General features: G+C 41.8%; 1 protein-coding gene across 4 annotated transcripts in view; it reads left to right on the forward strand.

The window, feature by feature from the left end:
- Positions 1-255: 255 nt before the first annotated feature.
- frmd5a (FERM domain containing 5a) overlaps positions 256-23,072 on the forward strand; it is a 285,958-nt gene continuing 263,141 nt past the window's right edge. For 2 of the 4 annotated variants that reach the window (XM_072565344.1, XM_072565348.1), the window contains exon 1: positions 256-604. In XM_072565344.1, coding sequence (XP_072421445.1) covers positions 503-604 — 102 coding nt within the window. In that variant the 5' untranslated portion in view covers positions 256-502. The remainder of the gene's footprint in view (positions 605-23,072) is intronic. The other 2 variants (XM_072565351.1, XM_072565349.1) reach the window with 1 other exon arrangement.

Raw genomic sequence — 23,072 nt, forward strand, 5'->3', positions numbered from 1 at the left:
TTTACAGATTTCCTGCACCGATTGCACAAGTTTGTCTCCAACAATTGAGCCTGCGACTGTTCCTCCCCATTGAATAGATTCCCTCTCGCTGGTCAGCGGGGATGCCACCCAGAGCCCGCCCCCGCTCACCGCCTCCTGGTACCGCCCACCCCTCGGCGCAATTGGTGAGTACCCATGCCCATCAGACAGCTCCTGGCGGGGATTGGTGGAGCGGGCTGTCTGTCGGGGTCGCGGTGAGGTCCCGCTGCCTGGATACTTTGCCCTGGCCGCTCACGCTGCGCTGCGATGCGAGAGCATCAGCCCCAGTCAGATCCAGGGGAGATGAGGAGAGAGCAGCCGTGCTCCAGAGACCCCATCCAGCCCAGCGCCAGCAAGGGGCTGCAACCCGCAGCGAGAGCAGGCAAATCAAACCAACAGTCAGAATAAAACCTCAGTCAAAAAAACCCCCCACAATAATCCGCCCTGCTTCGCTGTGTTTTACACTGCCTAAACCCGAAGGAAGATGCTCAGCAGGTTAAGAAGCGGCAGCATCAGGAACCTGGACCGGGAGTTTGACTGCACAGTCAGGCTGCTGGACGATTCCGAATATTCCTGCACCATTCAGGTTAGTATCATCCTGGCAGCTGGCACAAGGACATTCGCTTCGGATTCATTTGCAAGATGCAACCGCGTGTATTCATAAAACACTTTGCACCCTGTGTAACTGCATGTTTTGCTGTTGTGTATGTGCGCGCGTGTGTGTTTTGATTGGGTGTTAATTTTTGTGTACAGATCACAATCGTCTTGGCAACACAGCGAAGGGGCTAACCCACTTTAAATGAATAATGTTCAGATAATCTCGAAGCCGAATTATATTTAGCAGAAATATGCTTAACTTTTCAGCTGGAATGCCGGTCCCCCCATCATCCTCCTATTGACTGTTTTGATGAATCTTGACTAATGTGGGCTTTTGTTTCAGAACACTCGTGTTGTGGGTGAAAAAAAAAGATCATTTATATCAGTTACCATCTGTGTGAAAAGTACCTATTGTGACAATGGTCTATAAATATTCCCTTTCTTGCCTATTTGTAGATAACAGTGAAGAAGCAACCCTGATTTCTCTTAGCTCAGTGCTTGGCATTGTTAGGGCACTTAGAACAGGGACTATTCCTGTCGGGTTAGCAGTTAACTACGTAAAAATCCAGTCAGAATGAATTGGAAATCTTAGTTTTCCAAGTGTGGTGATTACAGTCCTATTCACAGATAGAACAGAATGTCTTGCTTTCAGAATTACTGCTTCCTGTACAGGCTAATGTAAGACAATTGCGTTCACCAGGATTAATCAAATATTGAAATACCCAGTTTGAAAGTGTGTCGTGTATCTGTCTTTATGTTGCTACTTTGGCTTTCTATCAGCACTCTTTCCCAATCATTTTACCCCTTCCCAAATAAAAGCAGAAGGGGTCTGGCCGGCTCATGAATGAACTTGTGTGAACTACCTCATTCCAACTGAAAGAAGCATTTCCTCATAGTGATGGGTCTCTGCATGTCTCTCTTGTGGTGGAGGTAGCATCTATGTCTTTCTGCATTAAAGGAGCACTTTTGCTGGATGAAGTGTCTTGCCTCAAGTTTTACCAGGGGTCGGGTAAACTCCCTGTGATGGTGTAATCAGCTGGTGCTAAATATTTTCTAGAATTTGCATGTTTATAACTGTCATTAATCATATTTCTGATGGTAAACTATTAAAATCTTGAATAAAACCAGCTGGAAGGATGCGCTGTAAAAGTTAGTGCTGCACCAGATCAAGTTGGTGACATTGTATTATTCAAGAACAATCTGCATTGACATAGCACCTTTAACATAGTAAAATGTAATGGCGGGGGGGAGCTGTCAAGGTTTGACACGGAACCAGATATTAAGGTAGGTGACCAAAAGCTGAGTGAGAGAGGTAGATTTTAAGGAATATTTTAAAGGGAAGATAAAGAGAAAGGCAGAAAGATTTAGTGAGAATCTCAGAGCTTTGGAGGCGAGACAACTGAAGGTGCAATGAGTGATGGAATGGTTAACCCTTTGGAAGCAGAAGAGTCTCAAGTCAGAGGACTGCAGGAATCTTGGAGATTTGTAGGGCTTAAGGTGGTTATAGAGACAAGGAAGTTGGAAGGCTACAGGAGACGGCAGAGATCTCAGGATTGCTGGACAGGACATGCTGCTGGAAAGATTGCCTCAATAGGCAATGTAGCATCCCCTAAGATGGGTTTTTGGAATGCAGGAACAGGACAGGCTGTTGAACCCCTTGAACCTGTTCCATCATTCTGTCATATTCTGACTGATCTGTATCTAACCTCCATCCAACTATCTTGGCTTCATTTCCTTGGCTAAAAAGATCTATTGATTGCAGATTTAAAATGATTAATTGAATGAGCATCTTCTTTTATTTTGCGAGACAGCATTCAGTACTTCTATCTGGCTTTAGGTTAAAACGCTTCCTAACTTCTTTCCTAAATGGCTTGGCATTGATTTTAATGTTATGTTCCTTTGTCCATGACTCATTTCATCAACAGAAAGTGTTTCCTTCTATTAGCGATATCAATTCCTTTCAGAATCGTGAAAAATTCAACCAAAATCATCCTTTAAACTTTTGTTGCAGGAGGTGCAGGCCGCGTTTATGTAATCTTTTTATAAAACCTAATGCTCAAAGTCCCGATAATATTCTTGGTAATCTTGCACTGTATTTTTAAGGTAAGTATACTTGTTGTAAGTGCTGTGCAAAGTCTTCCAAGAATTGATCTACTTAGGGTTTTGTGTTGTTTGAGCAAAGCATCCATCTCTTCATATTCTAGTCGGCTGGTTATAAATGCTAATATTCCATTTGCCCTTCTGACTGATTTATGTACCTGACTACTATATTCCAGCATTTCATGTACGTGGGCACCTAAATCCCTATGTACCTCCACAATGTTAGATTTTCATTATTTAATTAATGTTCACAACGAGCTTTTTATAGGTCAAAACCAGGTCTAAAATTGCTTGGCAGTGTTGAAGTTAGTCCATAGTTTGTCCACTCATGTAATCAATGAGAGGTGCATAGGCATTCTCTGTTTTTTGTCTGTATCACCAATCTTTGTGAAAACAACTAACCTGGATTTATATTTCTCAATTGTGTTATTTATGTGGCAATCACAGAGTATTAGCCTGATGAGAAGTCTCCGTTACAATGTCAACTGGTATTTGAAAAGAACAATTTAATGTGGAGAAAGAAAACAGAAATGGACAACCGAGAGCAACCCAGAAGAATGCCGCCTTTTGCCACTGTCATGTTGCAATTCGTCTGTGTGATGTACCTGAGAATTTGAATTATTTCCCTGTGCCTGAAATTCTGACATTCTGACATCGCAGTGCTGTTCCTATTGGCATATTCAATAAAGGCGTACCCCATGGGTGGAACTCAGCTAATATCTGGACCAGGAATTCAGCCTCTGCGAGAGCATCAGCCCCAGTCAGATCCAGGGGAGATGAGGAGAGAGCAGCCGTGCTCCAGAGACCCCATCCAGCCCAGCGCCAGCAAGGGGCTGCAACCCGCAGCGAGAGCAGGCAAATCAAACCAACAGTCAGAATAAAACCTCAGTCAAAATAAAAACCCACAATAATCCACCCTGTGTTTTATGCTGCCTAAACCCGAAGGAAGATGCTGATCTTCTGGTCCTAATTCAGCCTCTCTGCTCCTTGCTCAGATCATGGAACGTAGGCACACCAAGACGCCATTCACCCTTTGAAACTGTTCTTACAATTCAATAGATCATGCTTAAACTGTAGCTCAACTCCAATTCCCTGTCTTGTTTCTGTAACCCTTAATATCCTTGCCAGACCAAAGTATTATCATTCACAATTTTGAAATTTCCATTTGGGCCCCTGTCTCAACAGCTTTTTTGGGGAGAAGCAGTTCTAGGTTTCCACCAGCTGTGTGTGTCATGTGTGCATTGCTTCCTGACATTACTGCAGAATGATTTAGCTTTAAAGTTTCAGATTGTATTTCCAATCACAGGAGCAATGTGTTGATTATCTTCTGCCAGTTTGACCAGCCCACTGAAAGCTTTATTGTAGCTGGGCTCTGACATGAACATAACTGACTTAATCAAAGTAGCAACTCACAATTTAAATTGCAGAACTCTAGTGGTCTAGTCTCACGTCGATTATAAAATCATCATAAAATCAGTTGAAAGATAGAAAGAACCAGAACCGATCTTTACACACTTATAAACATTTATTTACAGCAGTACACATCACAAACTTGTACCACTTAACATATAACCATAGCTTCTGTCTATGTCTTTAGGGACATAGGTGAATCCTCAGATAATCTCCACCATTTGTGTATAATTAAACAGAATTAATATACACTTAACAAAACAGGTGAAATGACCATGGACACAAGACACCAGAGAACATTTTCTCTCTGGAGGAAGTCAGAGTTGGGGGCAAATCATGATGGCATTGAATCAAAACTTAAGAATACTGTTCAACTTAAATATTCAAAGATGTTGAAGACACAAGGAAAAAGCTTCTGTTACAGTTCCTCATGAATACCAAATGCAGTTCACCCATCATTCACATATTCACTGGCCTACTTTGACTTCTGGTTCAGAAATGTCTCACTTTTAAAATTCTCACCCATGCTTTGAAATTTCTCCATGGCTTCACTCCTCCCTATCTCCCTAAGCTCCTCCAACCTGACAACCCCCTGATACTTCTGTACTGTTTCAATTCTTGACCACCTCCAATTGTAATTGTTCCACACTCACAGTCCACACCTTTAGCAGTCCGGGTGTCCAAATTTATTCACTGCTCCTCCTACTTATGAAGTTCTTTAAACATACCTCTTTGACCAAGCCTTTAGTCATCTGTTGTAAACTTTGGTGTCAAATTTTGTATAATAATGCATTGAGAAAGGTCTTTGAACCGTTTACCGTGTTAAAGGTTTGGTTTAAATGCAAAAGTTGTTACGACAGACAAGAAAACAAATGTGAGAGAAAAATCCTGGATATTGCTGTCTGGTTTGTAACTCACATACGGACTGACTTCGTCAATCTCTAGTAATGTTAGCCTTTGTAGGAGCTGCCATAGGAAGAAAATTACCTCTGGCCAATATCAGGTTCAAGTGGGAAATTTCTTCTGAAGCCCTTAAGGCAACAAACCGATCTCCAAAAGGTCATAATTACTCATGAATCTTCTCAAAGGAAAGTGACCTAAACATCGCTTATACCCCTGATACACGCTGATATTCCTCCACAGGAGATCTTTTTTATTTCCCTTTCTGCGTACACAGAAGCGTGAACATATATAACGGAACAGCCCTCTGCCCCATTACAACATTATCCATGGTACTTTTACCCTATTATCCACCATCAGAGAAATTGTTCAATGTCTTACCAAAGGACTGTCAGCTGTCCATAGTAGGTACTTTATTGTCTCAATGTTAAGGAGCTGATGAGATTTTTGATGAACAGATTAATTGCAATGATCCTTGTGGGAAATTGTCAAGCGCTGAAATAGCAACAAAAAAATTAAAGCCTAATCATATCAGTTTTCTAAAACCAGTGATAAGAGAATTGTGGAAATATACTGGAGAGTCCACATCCACATCTTAGGAGCTGGCTTCATCTTCCATTTTCTATCAGAATTGTTATGTTTTTGGGATTTTAAACAAATCAGTAAAATGAGTATTGTTGTGATAGGTTTTGCATGCCATTTATATGGATATATTCAGGATTATCTCTCAAAGTTATTTATAATAAAGGATTGCAGTCGGGTCCACAAGTCAGAGACACTTCCCAACCTGTCACCAAGGTCACTGAATCATAAATACCAAAAGACTTTAGGAAAACATTACAGCTAATACTCTTTGCTTTTGGCAGTCAACTCACAATACATTTTTGCAGCCTCCCCTTCTTCCTTAAGATGTACCCCTTTTATGAACTTAGGTTCACTTGGTCTGGAGTCATTTTCTATAGCTTTTTTCATGTTTCTCTGAGAACATTCTAGTGAAGCTGGTTGCGTTGGTTATACTATGATAAGGCAATTTGTTAAGTTAGGGACATTCTGCAAAGGTGGAATCCCAGTTGGACCAAACAGGAGTACAGTGTTCAGTTCTGAGCACTGTACATAGAAAGAACATGGTGGTTCAGGAAGGAATGATCCCATCTTAAAGTAACCATTCATACATGGGACAAGTTTTTTTGCCATGCATGGTAAGTTCTGGATTGTTGCACAACTGTGCACTCATACTCCTTTGATGGAATATTGGTTATATTACCTTGAACTTAGGAGGTTAAATTCTCCTGATAATAAGGGCATCTAGTTAGGAGTTAGAGAGAGACTATTTCTGCAATTGGCAGTCTAGGAACAACAGACCTCTTAGCAATAAAACAAGGAAACATTTCTACACATAAAATAGAGGCATAGAGGTCAACTAAAAAGGCCCTTCAGCCCATCAAGTCTGAATTGGTCAAAAACAAACACCTCACTATTCTAATCTCAACATGTGGTAAAAGTTTGAAATTCCCTTCTTAAATGTCAACTGATGTGAAATCAGTTATGAAATTTAAAACTGAGATTGAGGGGGCTTGTTTTGATTGTTTTATTGCTTGTTTTGACATATTTTATGTAAGAAGTACAATATTTTTCCGCAGCCAGTTTCTGACATCCCTCACATGCTGCAACTGCATTGTGTGCCTTTTGAGATTTCAGATTTTGTTCCCATTGTGATCTAACAGAAAAATAATCTGTGGAAATGGAATGTTCGTTTCATAGATTTGGAGGAATGGTTTGCTTATTGAAATGTCATGTGAATCAAGGCAAAGGTATTCTTGCTGTGTGTGTTTTGCAATGGCAATAGATTAATATATTGATTTTTCCAGGGGGAATCCTGTGTATAACTGTGATTGGAAATCACTTTGAAATGACAATCTGTCAGAAAGCTGTTTGGCTTGACTTAATGTATTGTTGTTTATCCTCCACACAAGCAGTATTTCAATCCTGTTTTCCTGCCCTGTTCCCAAATCCCTTTATTCTATGATACTTCAATTATCTATTTTGATCTATTGGTAAATGTTGGTTTCTCAAGTCACTGATTCTGTATAAAAGTTAGTTCCCCCAGCTGTCTACCTTAAATCTCTTAAAGTTAATCTTTTATCCCTGTTCTGCTCTTCTAGACCCTTCATCTGTCAGACTCGATTGCCCAATCCACGTATTCTGTTCCTGCTCTTTTGCAACACCAGGAGATCTTGAAACATTTTGAAACCAATTAAGTACTTTAGAAAGGCAATCATGAACTTTTGAACAGCAAGCTGCCACAAACAGCAATGATTAGATAATTTGTTTCAGTGAAATGTAATGTTTGCTCTTGTGGTACAGTAGACAGCATTCCTACTCGTGAACCGAGAGACCTGGGTTCAAGACCACCTGCTGCAGAGGTGTGTAATAACATCTCTGAACAGGTTCATGAGGAACATAAATTAAATTTTTGAAAATATAATGTTTCCTGAAAGCAGCAGAGCGAAAATCCAACATAGGCCAAGCACATAATAGCCCTTTTAAGATACCATGTGTGCAATATCACCACATGAAAGAATATACACTGTAGAGGGCCTGCATGTTTAAAATAATAGATCATACTCAACAAGAAAAAGATGGAATATTGGAGGTCATGTATCTCTTTATATTACTCTGTATCAAATCTTGTTTGACAACACCGCTGTGAAGTACCTTGGGATATTTTTACAATCCTAAAGGTGCCTTATAAATGCATGTTACTGTTGTAGGGCAGATCATCATCCTTTAGAAGGTGTGTATGTGTGAAGATTAGTTGAGAATAGGATTAGTCTTGGCTATGAGACTTCTAATTATTGAATAACCTGCTCAATACACAATGCCTCAGCTCTCAAACAAATTGCAAAATGTTGATGAGTTATGGATGATATACGGGGGTTTGCACGGAACCAAGGGGGAACTAGGACGGAAGGAGACAACTTTGAAGTGGATTAAAGTGTTCAAATAATTTGCAGCATTTAGTTCCACCTGATTTCTGCAGGTCCATGTTTGCTTTCCCTGACATTATGAATCATATGCAGCGGTTCCTCTGTTAAAATCTTTTGTGAGGGAGTTTATTTTTGCAAGCTGTATTCAGTTTTGCTGCCGCCTGGAATTGAGGCTGTGCATTTCCTTCATGTGTCCCAGATCATTTCGAGTTCAAGGTTACTCATGATTCTGGCTCCATTATTAACTCCTCCTGCTTTGCAACTCTTCATTTGAGCTTGTCCTTATCCCTTGTTTCAAACTGCGAAAGCAGCCCTCAAGGAACAAGGTAATAATATCAAAGGAGCATCCTTCTGATTTTCCCAGATACACCCCAAAGCTCCTTTTAATTTCAAATTTTGAACCCTTTTGTGTACTAATCCCTTGAGTCAATCTATGATGATGCAAGGGACATCATCAGAATGGAAAACCTTTCATCTGACTAATCCATCATTCTTCCTCCCCCCACCACACACGTACAAGCCCTGCTCTCCTCTCTACCATGCCCTGAACTTATGAATTCACTCATTCATTGTCCTTGCTATATTGCCTTTCCCCAGAGCTCCTTTCTCCATGTCAGTGTTTTACTAGGATCACTGATTCCATTAATCCTGCCTGAGCCAATACATTACAGTCTTCCTTTGTCTCAATAGCGCAACTCAAGAAAGAAATCAAACTGGTAAAAGCTTAAAGGAACAGTTATTTATTGTAGTCATCGTCAGAATTTAACTGAATGTTTTTGTTTGAACAGAAATTGAGGCAAATGACTGTAAAAAGCAGAGGGTAAATCTTTGGGGATGCTGTTCAAAATGATACATACATTTGTCTCTGCCATTTTCCTTTTGTTGGTTTGAGACCTTGTCTGAGACCATCTGGAACTTGGGATTTGTTTGATAGGTATATAGGTTATTAAACATGTAGTGTTAATCAACGGGTACAGGCTAATTGCCTTAAAAGTAGTGAAACACTTACTTATTTCAAGATAGTCAGTGATGAAAGAATCAAATTGCATTTATATGGTGTCTTTTCCAACTTTAGGGCATCCCAAAGCCAAAGAAGTATTTTTGAGGTGTAGTCGTTGTTGATTAGTTAGGAGTGGTATTCTGACCAGCTGTGGAAGGGTGAGTGACTCATCTCTTTCTCAACCCCTCTCAGTTTGCAACAAATAATTTTAATTTATATTTTAGCCTTCAGCTAGTACATTTCAACTAAAACATAATTAACCACATCAAACTGAAGGACCAATTAATTACAAGGTTTCTTTGAGCGAAAGATTGAGGAATATTAAACTACCACACTGAGAAAAACAATAAAAGTAGACATTGATACACACAAATACAGGTAAAAAGCTTATACTGAAAGGAGATGGGGTATCTAGAATGAACAACAAAATTCAGGCACTTGCAGTTTTGAGTCCTTGCGCTGACTGTTTAGCTTGTTTCTTCAGACTTGCCAAAGGTTGGAGATATTCTTGAGCTCTTGAGGAATACTTGTTGTTTCAAGTATTTTTTTCATTAGGCACTTCTGAGATTGATGAGAGAAGAACTTTCATTATCTTTGCTATTATCAGTCGTTGCTTTTTGTCACCTTTGCTACTCTAAGGTTGCTGTAGATATTCAATTTCTTTGCAGATTCTGGTGCGTCATTGTTTCATTTCCAGTTGGATTATTGTAAGCAATCTTGCTTCTCTCATCACATGCAGTTATCCGGGAGTCACAAGTCTGCATTTCTTGATGCCTCACTGAGTTTCAATGCCTCCTGATAAAAATGTAAATTTTGTTGCAGCTGGTTTTGTGCATTTCATTTGGTTTCCTGAACTTGTCTCAGTCTGTGGTCAGGTGATCACAACAGCTGTTGTAAATTAGTACTTACCCTTCCCAAAATCTTTTTAGTCCATGAACATTCTCAGGGAAAACAATCAGCCGATGGACGTTGGATATTGATGATGTATTTTTAAAATATAACAATGGGGCGTCCATTGATACACAGAAGATTTCACAAATAGCAATGTGATAACGAGTAGAGGCTTTTTTAGTGATATAGGGGGATAAATATTGGTATTTTTCGATTTTGGGAAGATGTTCTCTGCTCTTCTTTTGAATTGTGGTTATGGTATCTTTCATGTTAAACCAAGATATAAAAGCATTTGGTTTAATGTGAAGTATAGGTACATTAAAATGTGGGATTAAGGATTACTCCAGAGTTTTTTTCTATTCCTGTGCAACACTTTATTGTGACAATGCATGTTACAGATTTAACATAATTACGTAACACCCCAGCCATCTAGTCACACTTTTTTGATGCACATCAATTTTGAAAATCCCACACGAACAGACCAAATTAACAAAACAAAAAATCCCATGGTCATACTTCCTGTGATATTGGTAAGTAACACCGATTAAATAATAAAGAAATTCAGTTCATTTGAAAATCTCATATAGATGTATCTAGTAGTTCAGACAACAAATTGGAGGTATAGGTAACTGTGCATATCTTCTGTATAGCATGCTTCTCTGGATTGCACATGGCATTTGGTCTTATGGTTTCATCCTAGTCCTTGGTTAATTAGCATATCCAGCCTTTAAAGCAACATGGCTCTTAAAGTAATAACACTACATCTGCCTGCAACAATTCGTGTGAGGCAGGAGGAGGAGGTTATGAAGGAAAATTGACAATTATCATAGAACTGTCTCTGTAGAAAGTGGCAATTTCTTCCTCTTGGAATATTTTTGTGTGCATGTTGAGCTCATGTCTTTATTATTATTATTGGGGTTGTGGGTAATAAAATCACTCTTTCTTTCACTGAAAGAAACCTAGCCATTCATTGGTTCTTTCATTTTGATCTAGTTAATTATGTTTTAATTGAACGGTAATAGAAACCAGTAGTGGAGCTTACCACCTTTGATTGGTGCAGGACTGGTGGGCAGGCTACATTGGTGGAAGTGGATTACCAGCACTTTGCATGGGCTGCTGCAAGCAGAAAGCTTGGACAAAGTGCTAGGAGTATCTGAAAGGAGGTAGGCAAAGTAGAGAGTTTAGGAGGGAATCACAGAGTTTAGAATCCAGGCAGCTGACTGTACAACTGCTATTGGTGGATAAAGAATTTGGTGATGCTCAAGAGACCTGAACTAAAGCACAGAGATGTCTGAGAGTTGTGCTCCCCACTGACACCACAATTACCTGTCCTGCCTTATTTCCCAAGAGTAGGTCAAGTTTTGCACCTTCTCTAATGGGTACATCCACATACTGAGTCAGAAAATGTTATTGTACACACTTAACAAATTCCTCCCCATCTAAACCCTTAACACTATGACAGTCTCAGTCTATGTTTGGAAAGTTAAAATCCCCTACCATAACCACCCTATTATTCTTACAGATAACTGAGATCGCCTTACAAATTTATTTCTCAATTTCCCTCTAACTATTAGGTGGTCTATAATACAATCCCAATAAGATGATCATCCCTTTCTAATTTCTCAGTTCCACCCAAATAACTTCCCTGTATGTATCTGTCAGTTATATAAATAATTTGGATGTGAATCTTCTCCCTAAATGCAGATGTAATGTTATTCTTAAGCAAAAATGCCACTCCCCCGCCTCTTTTGTCCCCCCTTTCAATTCTTCCTACAGCATCTAACACCTTGGACCATTAAGCTGCCAGTCCTGCCCATCCCTGAGCCTTGCTTCTGCAATTGCTATGATATCCCAGTCCCATGTTCCTAACCATGCCCTGAGTTCATCTGCCTTACTTGTAAGGCCTCTTGCATTGAAATAAATGCAGTTTAATTTATCATTCTTTACTTTGTTCCTGCCTGCCCTGTCTGTTTGACTTGCTCCTTTTCCCAACTGAACAACCTCTATACAAGGATGTTGCCAGGGTTGGAGGATTTGAGCTATAGGGAGAGGTTGAATAGGCTGGGACTGTTTTCCCTGGAGCGTCGGAGGCTGAGGGATGACCTTATTGACGTTTATTAAATCATGAGGGGCATGGATAGGATAAATCTACAAAAGCTCTTCCCTGGGGTGGGGGAGTCCAGAACTAGAGGGCATAGGTTTAGGGTGAGAGAGGAAGTGGTGGAGGCTGGTACAATTGCAACATTTAAAAGACATCTTGATTTGTATATGAATATGAAAGATTTGGAGGGATATGGGCTGGGTGCTGGCAGGTGGGACTAGATTGGGTTGGGATATCTGGTTGGATTGCACCTGAATTGGAAGGCAACTAATATATTGGCAGGGAGATTTAGAATCACAGTCATAGAGATGTAAAGCACGGAAACAGACCCTTCGACCCAACCCATCCTTCTTACGCAGGTCACTTCTACCCCAGAGGAGATTCCAATGAATCAAAAATGTGAACCCTTCTCGCCTGCACCAGCTCCTCAGCCACAGATTCATCTGCCTCATCCTCCTATTCCTACCTTCATTAGCTTGTGGCACTGGGTGTAATTCAGATATTAGTACCCTCAAGAACATACTTTTAAATTCCTGTCTAACTTCAGATATTCTCTCTTCAGAATCTTGTCCTTCTCACTTCCTATATATCTAGTTCCAATGTGTATAATGATCTCCTGTTCCCACTCCCCTTTGAGAATATTCTCAAGAGATATTTTGATCCTGGCTCCAGGGAGGTAGCACACCATTCTGATGTCTCGCTGTCAGCCCCATAATCATCTGTTTGTGCCTTTAACTAGAGAGTCCCCTGTCACAATTGATCTTTTGGAATCTGGCGTACCCCTTGTTACATTAAAGCCATTCTCGATACCAGAAACCTGGCTGTCAATGCTACATTCTCCTGAGAGTCCATCACCCTCTACATTTTCCAAAACCGCAACTTGGTTGAGACAGGGGTAGTCAAAAGAGACTCCTACACTACCTGCCTCCCTCTCCTACCTTTTCTGGAGGTCACCCATCAATCTGACTGTACCTTTGGTTTATCTCCCTGCAACTGCCATCCGTCACATTCCCTAGCTCCTGTAAATTCCTCATTGTGTCTAACTGCCACTCCAAACGATTCATGCAATCCGATAGGATTCGCAAACAAACACACTTTCTGCGGACTTAATCATAAGTAACATGGAAACTCTCCCTAATCGCCCACATCCAACATAGTGATCAATTTATCTTTATGACGTTACAACAACCCAAGTTTCATATTCAGTCACCCCTATGCTGTTCTCCATAATAATACATATCTGGGAGGAGGTGCAAAGCCATGTTGGGTCCGAGCAAGCCGTTATGAACAACTCCCATCAACATTACATTTAGGCAGGTATTAACCTTGTGAGTTTAATGAGACAGTTCTGCCAATGCTTTGAGCAATTTTGGAACATCTGTAAAATGAAAAGTAGGGCATGAAGGTGTTTACTGTCCTTCTTATTTGCACATTGACAGCATAGCTGTTTAAAGAGGGTCATGAGAAGATCTACAAAGAAAAGCAAGGGGAGAACAATGTGAAGCTAGCTAGCTTGCAATATTTGTCAAATACTAATAACAGTCAGTTCACACATTTGCTTTCTCTGAAATCTGGGGAAATAGTCTTTGGCAGCTTGTGAGGATTTTAACCCTTTGTTGTTGTGCTGTTGGCAATTCCCAGAAAAATGTTGTTTTGATGAGGTTTGATTACGTCAAGAGAGAGAAAAAGACTCTGTTTAAGATGGCTTCTGTTAAAAACCACGCTTTTGAATAACAGGATGAGGCTGTGCCGAAGGAGTCGGTTTTATTTAAGAAAACCTTTGAGATGTGTTTTTGGCTTGGGGTTTACTGAAGTAAATGTGAATCAATATAAACAGATTGAACAACAATCACCAACTTCAAAATATTTCAGAATATGTGAAGTGCTTCAAGTTATTCTGAGAAATTTGATGCAGTGTTTAAAGAGAAAAGAAAAAATACCATCCTGTAGCACTTTTCACAATATCTGAAAGTACTTTACAGCAATCAAGGACTTTTAAAGTATTAAAATGTAGCAAACGCAGGAGCTCATTTGCACACAGCAAGCTCCTGCAGACAGCAATGTAATAATTAACAGTTTATCTTTTCTTTCGCCGAATGTGATAGTTGAGGGATAAATATTGGTCAGAGGAAGAACTCCTCTGCTTTTTTTCAAGTAATATCTTAGATAGCGGGCTGACAGTTTAAACTTCTCAACCAAATGTGATAGCACCTCTAACAATGCAACATTTTCTTGGTACCGACTCTGGGACGTCAGTCTGATAATGAGCTCATGCCTCAAGAATGTGGCTAAATCTCATCCTCTTCTGTGTTGGAGCAATGTGTGTGCTACCTGGTGAGTCATGGCTGAAACCATCTTCTTTGAAGAGTAGTTACTTTTTTAGATTAGATTACTTACAGTGTGGAAACAGGCCCTTCGGCCCAACAAGTCCACACCGACCCGCCGAAGCGTAACCCACCCATTCCTGTACATTTACCCCTTTACCTAACACTACGGGCAATTTAGCATGGCCAATTCACCTGACGTGCACATCTTTGGACTGTGGGAGGAAACCGGAGCACCCGGAGGAAACCCACGCAGACACGGGGAGAACGTGCAAACTCCACACAGTCAGTCGCCTGAGTCGGGAATTGAACCTGGGTCTCTGGCGCTTGTTCCTTCTTCCTTTCTGGATGAGTGATTGAGATTACTGAAACTGTTCATTCGCTGGACTGGAAGAGGAGTTGTAGATATATCACCTTTCTATGGATGTATAGTCCTGACACTAAATTAGGAAGAGACAGCTTGGCAACTAGCTAATGAATTACAAAATATGCAAGTAAGCTGAACCAGAACAGATGAAATTTAACACAGGCATGTAGTACTGCACGCTGGAAGGGAAGACAGAATGAATGAATTTTGAATTGCATGAATGGTGTTCAAATAATTACTAGATTGGATTCAACACTCAGCGTGACCAGCCACTGAAGCTAATGAAATGTTGAACTATTGTCTCAACAAGATCCTGTGAAGGAATTTATTCTCAAACAGACCTCAGTTCACACCATGAAAGTACTGGGGCCCATTTGATAAGATGGCAAACGAGTTGTATTTGGTTGCTTTCTGTTGATACTGGAAATGCACCCAAAACGCCACTTCATAAAGTGTCCAAAACTCCCAGATTTAGCATGGCCGTTGGATGTCCAGCTGAGCCCTATTCACACTTTGCATTGGAACTGCCCACTGTGCACCACATCCATTTCAAACAGTCCCACAAGTGATGGAAGAGACGGAGCTACAAGTCATTGCGGGATTATTTTTTCTGGGTCCCGGATATTCCGGTATTTCTTGTGAACAGTGGGAGAGAAGAAGGCAGGTAGGACATTTGGTTGTGGTTTTCAAAGTCATGAGTGGGCTGGACATAGTAGATAGTGAGAAGCTGTTGCCACTCATAAAAGTAACAAGAACATAAACACAAAGGTTGATGTGCAAATGAAGCAAGGGTAACGTGAGAAAATACTTTTTCACCCTAGCAAGTAGCTAGTGTCTGGAATGCATTGCCTGGAAATGTAGTGGGGACAGGTTAGGACAGCATCAAATGATTATTTGGATAGAAATGGTGTTCAGGGGAATGGGGGAAAGGCAGGAGATTGGCACTAGGGAATTAGAACTGTGTAGGTTTGACAGGCAAAATGGCGTCCTTCTGCGCTGTAACAATTCTGTGATTCACCTTCAGATTAATGGATGCTATACAAAACTTAGGTTGTGTTAATGTCAGCAATTTGTGCTTTGAAGCATTTGTGAGCTTGTATGTAATGCAGTTGATATATTGTTATCAGTGTTTCCATTGTTGGTATTAATCCTCACTGAGTTACAGTCATTTCTGCACAATTCCTAGCAAGCTGAGGGCAGTGATATTGGTTGTTCAGGTTGTGGAGAAAATGTGGTGAGATTTTACAGACTGAATGCAAACTGAAGTAAAGATGATTCAGAAGTTGGAACACGGCCAACAGAGCCCATGCAGATCAAGCCTGCAGTGAGGCAAATGGTCAGACACACCAAGCTCACTAGTGATAGCAGAAAAAAGGTTCAAACATTGCAAATCTAAAAATAAACATGGAAAGTGTGGAAGTGCACAGCAGGTTGAAAGAAAAGGAAATATTAATGTTTTGGCCAGTTCCAATATGCCACAGCGAGAAACCACAGTGACCTCCTCAGGAGACAGACACGGGCTGCAGCAGACAGGGTACCCGTCATTGTCCAGTACTTCCTCGGAGCTGAACAACTACGCCATGTTCTTCACAGCCTTCAATACGTTATTAATGAGGATGAACACCTTGTCAAGACCTTCACCACGCCTCCAGTTCTTGCCTTTAAACAACCATGAACCTTAGACAGACCATTGTTCGCAGCAAACTGCCCAGCTTTCAGGACAACAACGCCATACAACCCTGTCACGGCAGCCACTGCAAGATGTGTCAGAATATCACACAGCTACCACCATTACCCGTTGGGACATCTCCCACCGTGTACACAGTGAGTACTCATGTGACTTGGCCAACATGGTCTATCTCATACACTACAGGCAATAATGCCCCGAGGTGTGGTACATTGGTGAGACCGAGCAGATGCTATGACAACAGATGAATGGACACCGCACAACAATCAACAGACAGACGTGTTCCCTTTTAGGGTGTAGGTTTGCTCGCTGAGCTGTAGGTTTGATATCCAGATGTTACATTACCTGGCTAGGTAACATCATTAGTGGTGACCTCCAAGTGAAGCGAAGCTGTTGTCTCCTGCTTTCTATTTATATCTTTCTCCTGGATGGGGTTCCTGGGGTTTGTGGTGATGTCATTTCCTGTTCATTTTCTGAGGGGTTGATAGATGGCATCTAGATCTATGTCTTTGTTTATGGCGTTGTGGTTGGAGTGCCAGGCCTCTAGGAGTTCTCTGGCATGTCTTTGCTTAGCCTGTCACAAGATAAATGTGTTGTCCCAGTCGAAATGGTGGGTTTTTTCATCAATGTGTAGGGCTATGATGGGGAGAGGGTCGTGTCTTTTTGTGGCTAGCTGGTGATCATGTATCCTGGTGGCTAACTTTCTTCGTGTTTGTCCTACGTAGTGTTTGTGGCAGTCCTTGCATGGAATTTTGTAGATGACGTTGGTTTTGTCCATGGGTTGTACTGGGTCTTTTAAGTTTGTTAGTTGACAACAAACTCGCATTCCTGGACGTCACAGTCGAAAGAAAGGACAACGGAGAACTACAAACCTGCGTATACAGAAAACTGACAAACACTGACCAAATACTTAACTACACCAGCAACCATTCCAACACACACAAACAAAGCTGTATCAGAACACTACTCCAATGAGCCACCACACACTGCAGCACAGACAAACTTCGGAAAACAGAGGCGAACCACCTATACAACGTATTCAAGAAGAACGGATACTCAAAAAATACAGTCCGCAGATTCCTCAAGAACAAACCATGACAAGCAGACCAGACACAGCCAGAAACCCTAACTACCTTACCATTCATCAAAGAAGTTTCAGAAATGACAGCCAGGCTACTGAGACCCCTCGGAATCCTAGTAGCACACAAACCCACCAATACTCTCAAACAAAAACTAACAAACTTAAAAGACCCAGTACAACCTACACCCTAAATCTCAACCTGAGCTACAAACCTTCACAAACCTTCCAGGAGTGTTCCCTCCCAGTGAATACTTCAGTGGCCCAGGAGATTTGGCCTTGGACCTTCGGGTGACCATCCTCCAAGGCAGACTTTGGGACAAGCAACAACGCTGAGTGGCTGAGCAGAAGCTGATAGCCAATTTCATTACCCATAAGAATAATCTCAACCGGGACCTTGGGTTCACGTCACACTAGAGGTGACCCCACTGCATGATACACACTCTCACACACATATACACACTCCTATGCAGACCCTTTCTTATACACAAGCTGTCTCTCGTATGCACACACATACACCCTCCATACTCACAGACGCATACCCCATCACACTCTCTCTCACACACACACACTTAACCAAGCTCTCTCTTACACACACACAATCACATGCCCTCACACCCACATGCACACTCTGCTGTTCCGACATGTGCACACATATAAGCTTATGGGGTGAATTTGTTTTGTAGAATTACATTTTATTTAGCTCAAAAACTGCATGAATCCATGTAAAATGCTGTAAAACTATACAGAGGGCTTGTCAGTCTGATTCAACTTTGGGACACAGACAGACTTCACACTGTTGTTAGAAAAGCTGAGCTATCTTGAGAATGAAGTTAAAATCACACAGCACCTGGTTATAGTTCAATAGGTTTATTTGGAAGCACTAGCTTTTGGAGCACTGCTCCTTCATCAGGATCTTATGATTCTGCTCCACAGCTACCTGATGAAGGAGCAGTGCTCCGAAAGCTAGTGCTTCCAAATAAACCTGTTGGACTATAACCTGGTGTCGTGTGATTTTTAACTTTGTACACCCCAGTCCAACACCGGCATTTCCAAATCTTGAGAATGTAATTTAAAAGAAGTTCTGGGATTTACATATCAAAGAACAGAAATAGCATATCCCATTCTAAAAGATGAAAGATTTAATCTAAAATTGTTTACTGTATCATATCTCCATGACACTGGACTCCTTTGGCTATAAATTCTGTGAGCATGATCTTAACCTCCACAAGCACCTGATGAAGGAGCAACATTTTGAAAGCTAGTGCCTCCAAATAAACCTCCTGGACTATAACCTAGTGTTGGGTGATTTTTAACAATATTTTCTTTGACACACATATTAAACAATCTTCTTCTTAAATATCTACTGCCTTTGAGGGAACCAGCATGAACATCGATAAGGAAACCAACAACAACTAACATTTATATAGTGCCATAACAATGTATATCTGGAAACACCATGTTGTTTTAGAGCAGCTGGAGCTACAGTAGCTTCAAGGGAAATGCGGAGAGCTGGAAACAGCACCGTATCCTTGCTTTTGTGGGATTTCAGAAGAGTGTGTGACACCATAGACAAGCCTTTAACTTGTAGAGGAAATGAGCTATCCTGTCAAACTCTGCAGAGCCATGCAGCTCTTCCTGGATAACATGCATGGCAGATTTGAGATTAAGAATTGTAGGAAATAAAGCTGTGTCTTAGTCCCTACTTTGTTATCTTTTTCTCTATCCTGCTGATTTAAGGTTGAGACTCGAGAGGTCTTTCAGCTGTGACCTCTTCATGTGGAGGCTATTTGGCCTGGTCATTGGGTTCACTTACTCTCCATGGGCTTTTCTACCCAGCATTCTTAGAGCAGCCCATTTTTACTGAACCCCCACAACCTCGAATTCCAACTCCAGCTCTCATCCTTTACCCCCTTAGTCCTGTCACTACAGATAAGTGCTGCCAGCCATCGTGCTTCACAGTCCTACGTGGAGGCAACAGTGCTGGCACCCTTCTCCTGCATCATCCCATGCCCTCTAGTGTCCCCACTATATCTCAAATATTCCCCCTTCATTATGATTGTCCTCTAAACATCCCAGACAACTGCCTCCAATTTATGGCACGGAGCCGTCCATCCCCTGACCACAACAGGTGGCATGGTGGCTCAGTGGTTAGCACTGCTGCCTCACAGCACCAGGGTCCCAGGTTCAATTTCAGTCTTGGGTGGCTGTCTGTGTGGAGTTTGCATATTCGCCCCGTGTCTGTGTGGTCTTCCTCTGGGTGCTTCGGTTTCCCTCCACAGTCCAAAGATGTGCAAGTCAGCTGAATTGGCCATACCAAATTGCCCATAGTGTTCAGTGCATTCGTCAGAGGGAAATGGATCTGGGTGGGTTACGCTTCGGAGGGTCGGTGTGGACTGGTTGGGCTGAAGGGCCTGTTTCCACACTGTAGGGAATCTAATCTAATCAAAACAATGTCCTCAAATACCCATTCATTCATTCCACTGACACCCAGAACTGACTGTGCTCCAATCCTGTTCAAATTGGGTGGATAACCCTAAATATTACTGACCTCCTTGCAACTCACTGACTGATGTCCCACTGGTGGCAGTAGACCTGAAAGACTGACTATAGCCCACTTGCTGGACTGTAGTGAGATGAACCCCCAACTCAGACTGCCACAAACAGACATCGAACCATTTCCAAGCCCCTGGACCAAGCAGGGACACTGCCTTAACTGATTACACTGAAACCTCTTGACTGACTAACAGCAGACCCCTCAACAGAGGATTACTCCCATTCCACTTTGAGATATGGCCATTTGGGTGAAGTACATGCAGGTAGTTGCTGTGTAGGCAGCACAGGTTGACCGGCATGACAAGTGGTTGGCCTTGGTTCTGCACTAAACTGCAGTATAAGACAGAAGTACAGAGATCCTTCAAACTGCAACTGAGGGGGAAAAGTGCTAACTGATAAGGCAAGGCTGGGGTGCCATGAGCATCCAGGTAGATGTTAAGTGTATGAGCACTAAGAGTGCAAGCACGTAGCCCTGAGATGCAGCCCTGTCCAATCCAGTCCCTGTGTGCAAAATGTCCTTGCAACAGTTTTGCAATGAAATGTACCAGTCTGCTCCAAACTGCGGCATGGTTTTGTAGAAGTGACCTGTAATTGAAGCACAGTGTGCCATCATGGTGCGTAAAGGCTGGCAGATGCCAGTGTCTGTGGATGTGGAATATGGTGGCCACTGCTCTGAGATGTTGCTGACCAGTGCCCAAGATGGAGGTCTGGAGGAGCAGGTGGTGAGCTGGAGTCACCAGGTACCCGCTCTGACTTGCATGTGGGGAGTTTTTTTAGATTAGATTACCTACAGTGTGGAACCAGGCCCATCGGCCGAACAAATCCACACCAACCTTCCGAAGAGTAACCCACCCAAACCCATTTCCCTCTGACTAATGCACCTAACGCTACAGGCAATTTAGCATGGCCAATTCACCTGACCTGCACATCTTTGGACTGTGGGAGGAAACTGGAGCACCCGGAGGAAACCCACACAGACACGGGGAGAATGTGCAAACTCCACACAGACAGTTGCCTGAGGCGGCAATTGAACCCGAGTCCCTGGTGCTGTGAGGCAGCAGTGTTAACCACTGTGCCACCGTGCAGAATCTTTGGTATCTAATTTCTATCAGGTAAGTGTAAGTATCCTGCCTATTAATGACTCAAGATGAAGCAATATTGAGGGAATAATGAGCAATAATCCTTGTTCTATGTCTCTCATCATACATGTATGAGAATCTCATCTGAATACCTCAAACTTACTTGGAAAATGGGACTTGTTTCTCAACTTCAAGAAACAGCTTGCTCAACTTCTCACATGATGCTTCCAAATTTATCCCCACGGCCCACATTAGTTAAGGCCTGGGGAGACTCTGCCACAGATTCAGAAACATAATATAAATAAAATTGAGAGATAAATACTGAGCAAAGAAAACCTTTTTCACATAAAATGCTGAGACTTCAAGAAAGCCATTTTGTCACCAGGTGAAATTTAATAAGCGTGACAACAACTGATAATTGAGTACCGAGTAATTAGGGAATTGCTTTTGACATGATCAGCAATTCTACATCATGTGTTAAAGTGGATTGCATTTAACCCGTTGTGAATCTGTGCAATGTGAATATATGTGAAGGATATGCTTGGTTAGGTTTCCATATAGTGGAAGCATTTAGGGAATATTCTGTTCAATTAGGATTACAGGCTGAGTGAGCAATTAAAATGGGATTTGTGTCAGTCTTTTGAGTTGAGATTGAATGGGCAGAGATTGAAGTGTCATGACCAGTTCATGGTCTCACATTTTAAAATGTCAAGGCCCTCAAGTGGAGGTTTGCTAGAATGGTACCAGAATTGGATAAATACTTGAAGAGGAAAGCTTTGACTGGGCTTTGGGGAAAGGGCAGGGAGTGTGTGGATTTAGTTGGATAGTTCTTTCAAAGAGTCAAATGGCTTCAGTGCTATCCCATTCCATGACGCTATTGCAGTATTATACTTAAATCAGGTGGATATTTTTAGATGCTGAGTTTCCCGTTGCCTGCCACTTTAACAGCTCACCCTGTTCCCCGGCCAATATCTCTGACTCAGGTTTGCTGCAGTGCTCCACCAATGTTCAGCATAAGCTGGAAGAACAACACCTCATTTTCTGTGTGGGAACCCTGCCGCCCTCTGGAATTAAAATCAAGGTCAACAATTTTAGGGCTTGAGAACATGTCCTTACCCCAATCCCCACACACCGGGCTGAGACATTACATGGACTTCTACCATATACAATCCATTGTCAGCCAGTAACGCTCCCCATTAGCTGCTATTCATTCTCCCAGACTGACCTTCACCCACTCCCTTATCTGTCCAACTGTTTTTCTCTCACTTTGGGTTTTATTTCCATCTATCATTTATTCTGCCCTCTCCTGCCACCCCATCTTCAGGATAAATACCAACCTTTTCCTAGCTACAATCAGTTCTGAAGAAGGGTCACTGGATCTGAAACGTTAACTCTGCTTTCTCTCCATGGATGCTGCCAGACCTGCTGAGATTTTCCAGCAATTTCTGGTTTTGTTTTTGTTTCTGATTTTCAGCATCTGCAGTTCTTCCAATATTTTTGAGTTTTTTTCCTGTTTCATTCCATGCAGATTGGCAGGAGATTTGCATGACAAAGTGTTGCAAAGCTCATCGATAATGACAGTGATGTGCTGGCTGTGCCTTTACACGAAGGGATGGCTTCTTGTGCTGCCTGCCATGGGATCTTGTTGGCATGGTAATGTGTATTATTGGTTGTTAACAATCTGCAAATTGAATCCCATTGGCCTTCCCCATTTCCCAGAGGGCTTCAGTAATTAATGGCATTGAATTCTGACCCATCATCATAAAACCGCTGAGAGTACAGGATGCTGTAGTGTGCAGATCAACATGGTCCCAGTTTCAATCACGCTCTGGACTGAATTTCACTCAGGAATCAGAGGCAGCAAGTTGTCAATTAGAAATTGTCACTGTGAAAAGTAGGAAAATTTCCTTAGGGGAAGGCATGATTTTCTCTGGGAATTAATTGGGGCAGAGAGCATTATATCATTGAAATGAAAAG

Source organism: Chiloscyllium punctatum, chromosome 48 (assembly GCF_047496795.1).
Source record: "Chiloscyllium punctatum isolate Juve2018m chromosome 48, sChiPun1.3, whole genome shotgun sequence".
Classification (NCBI taxonomy): domain Eukaryota; kingdom Metazoa; phylum Chordata; class Chondrichthyes; order Orectolobiformes; family Hemiscylliidae; genus Chiloscyllium; species Chiloscyllium punctatum.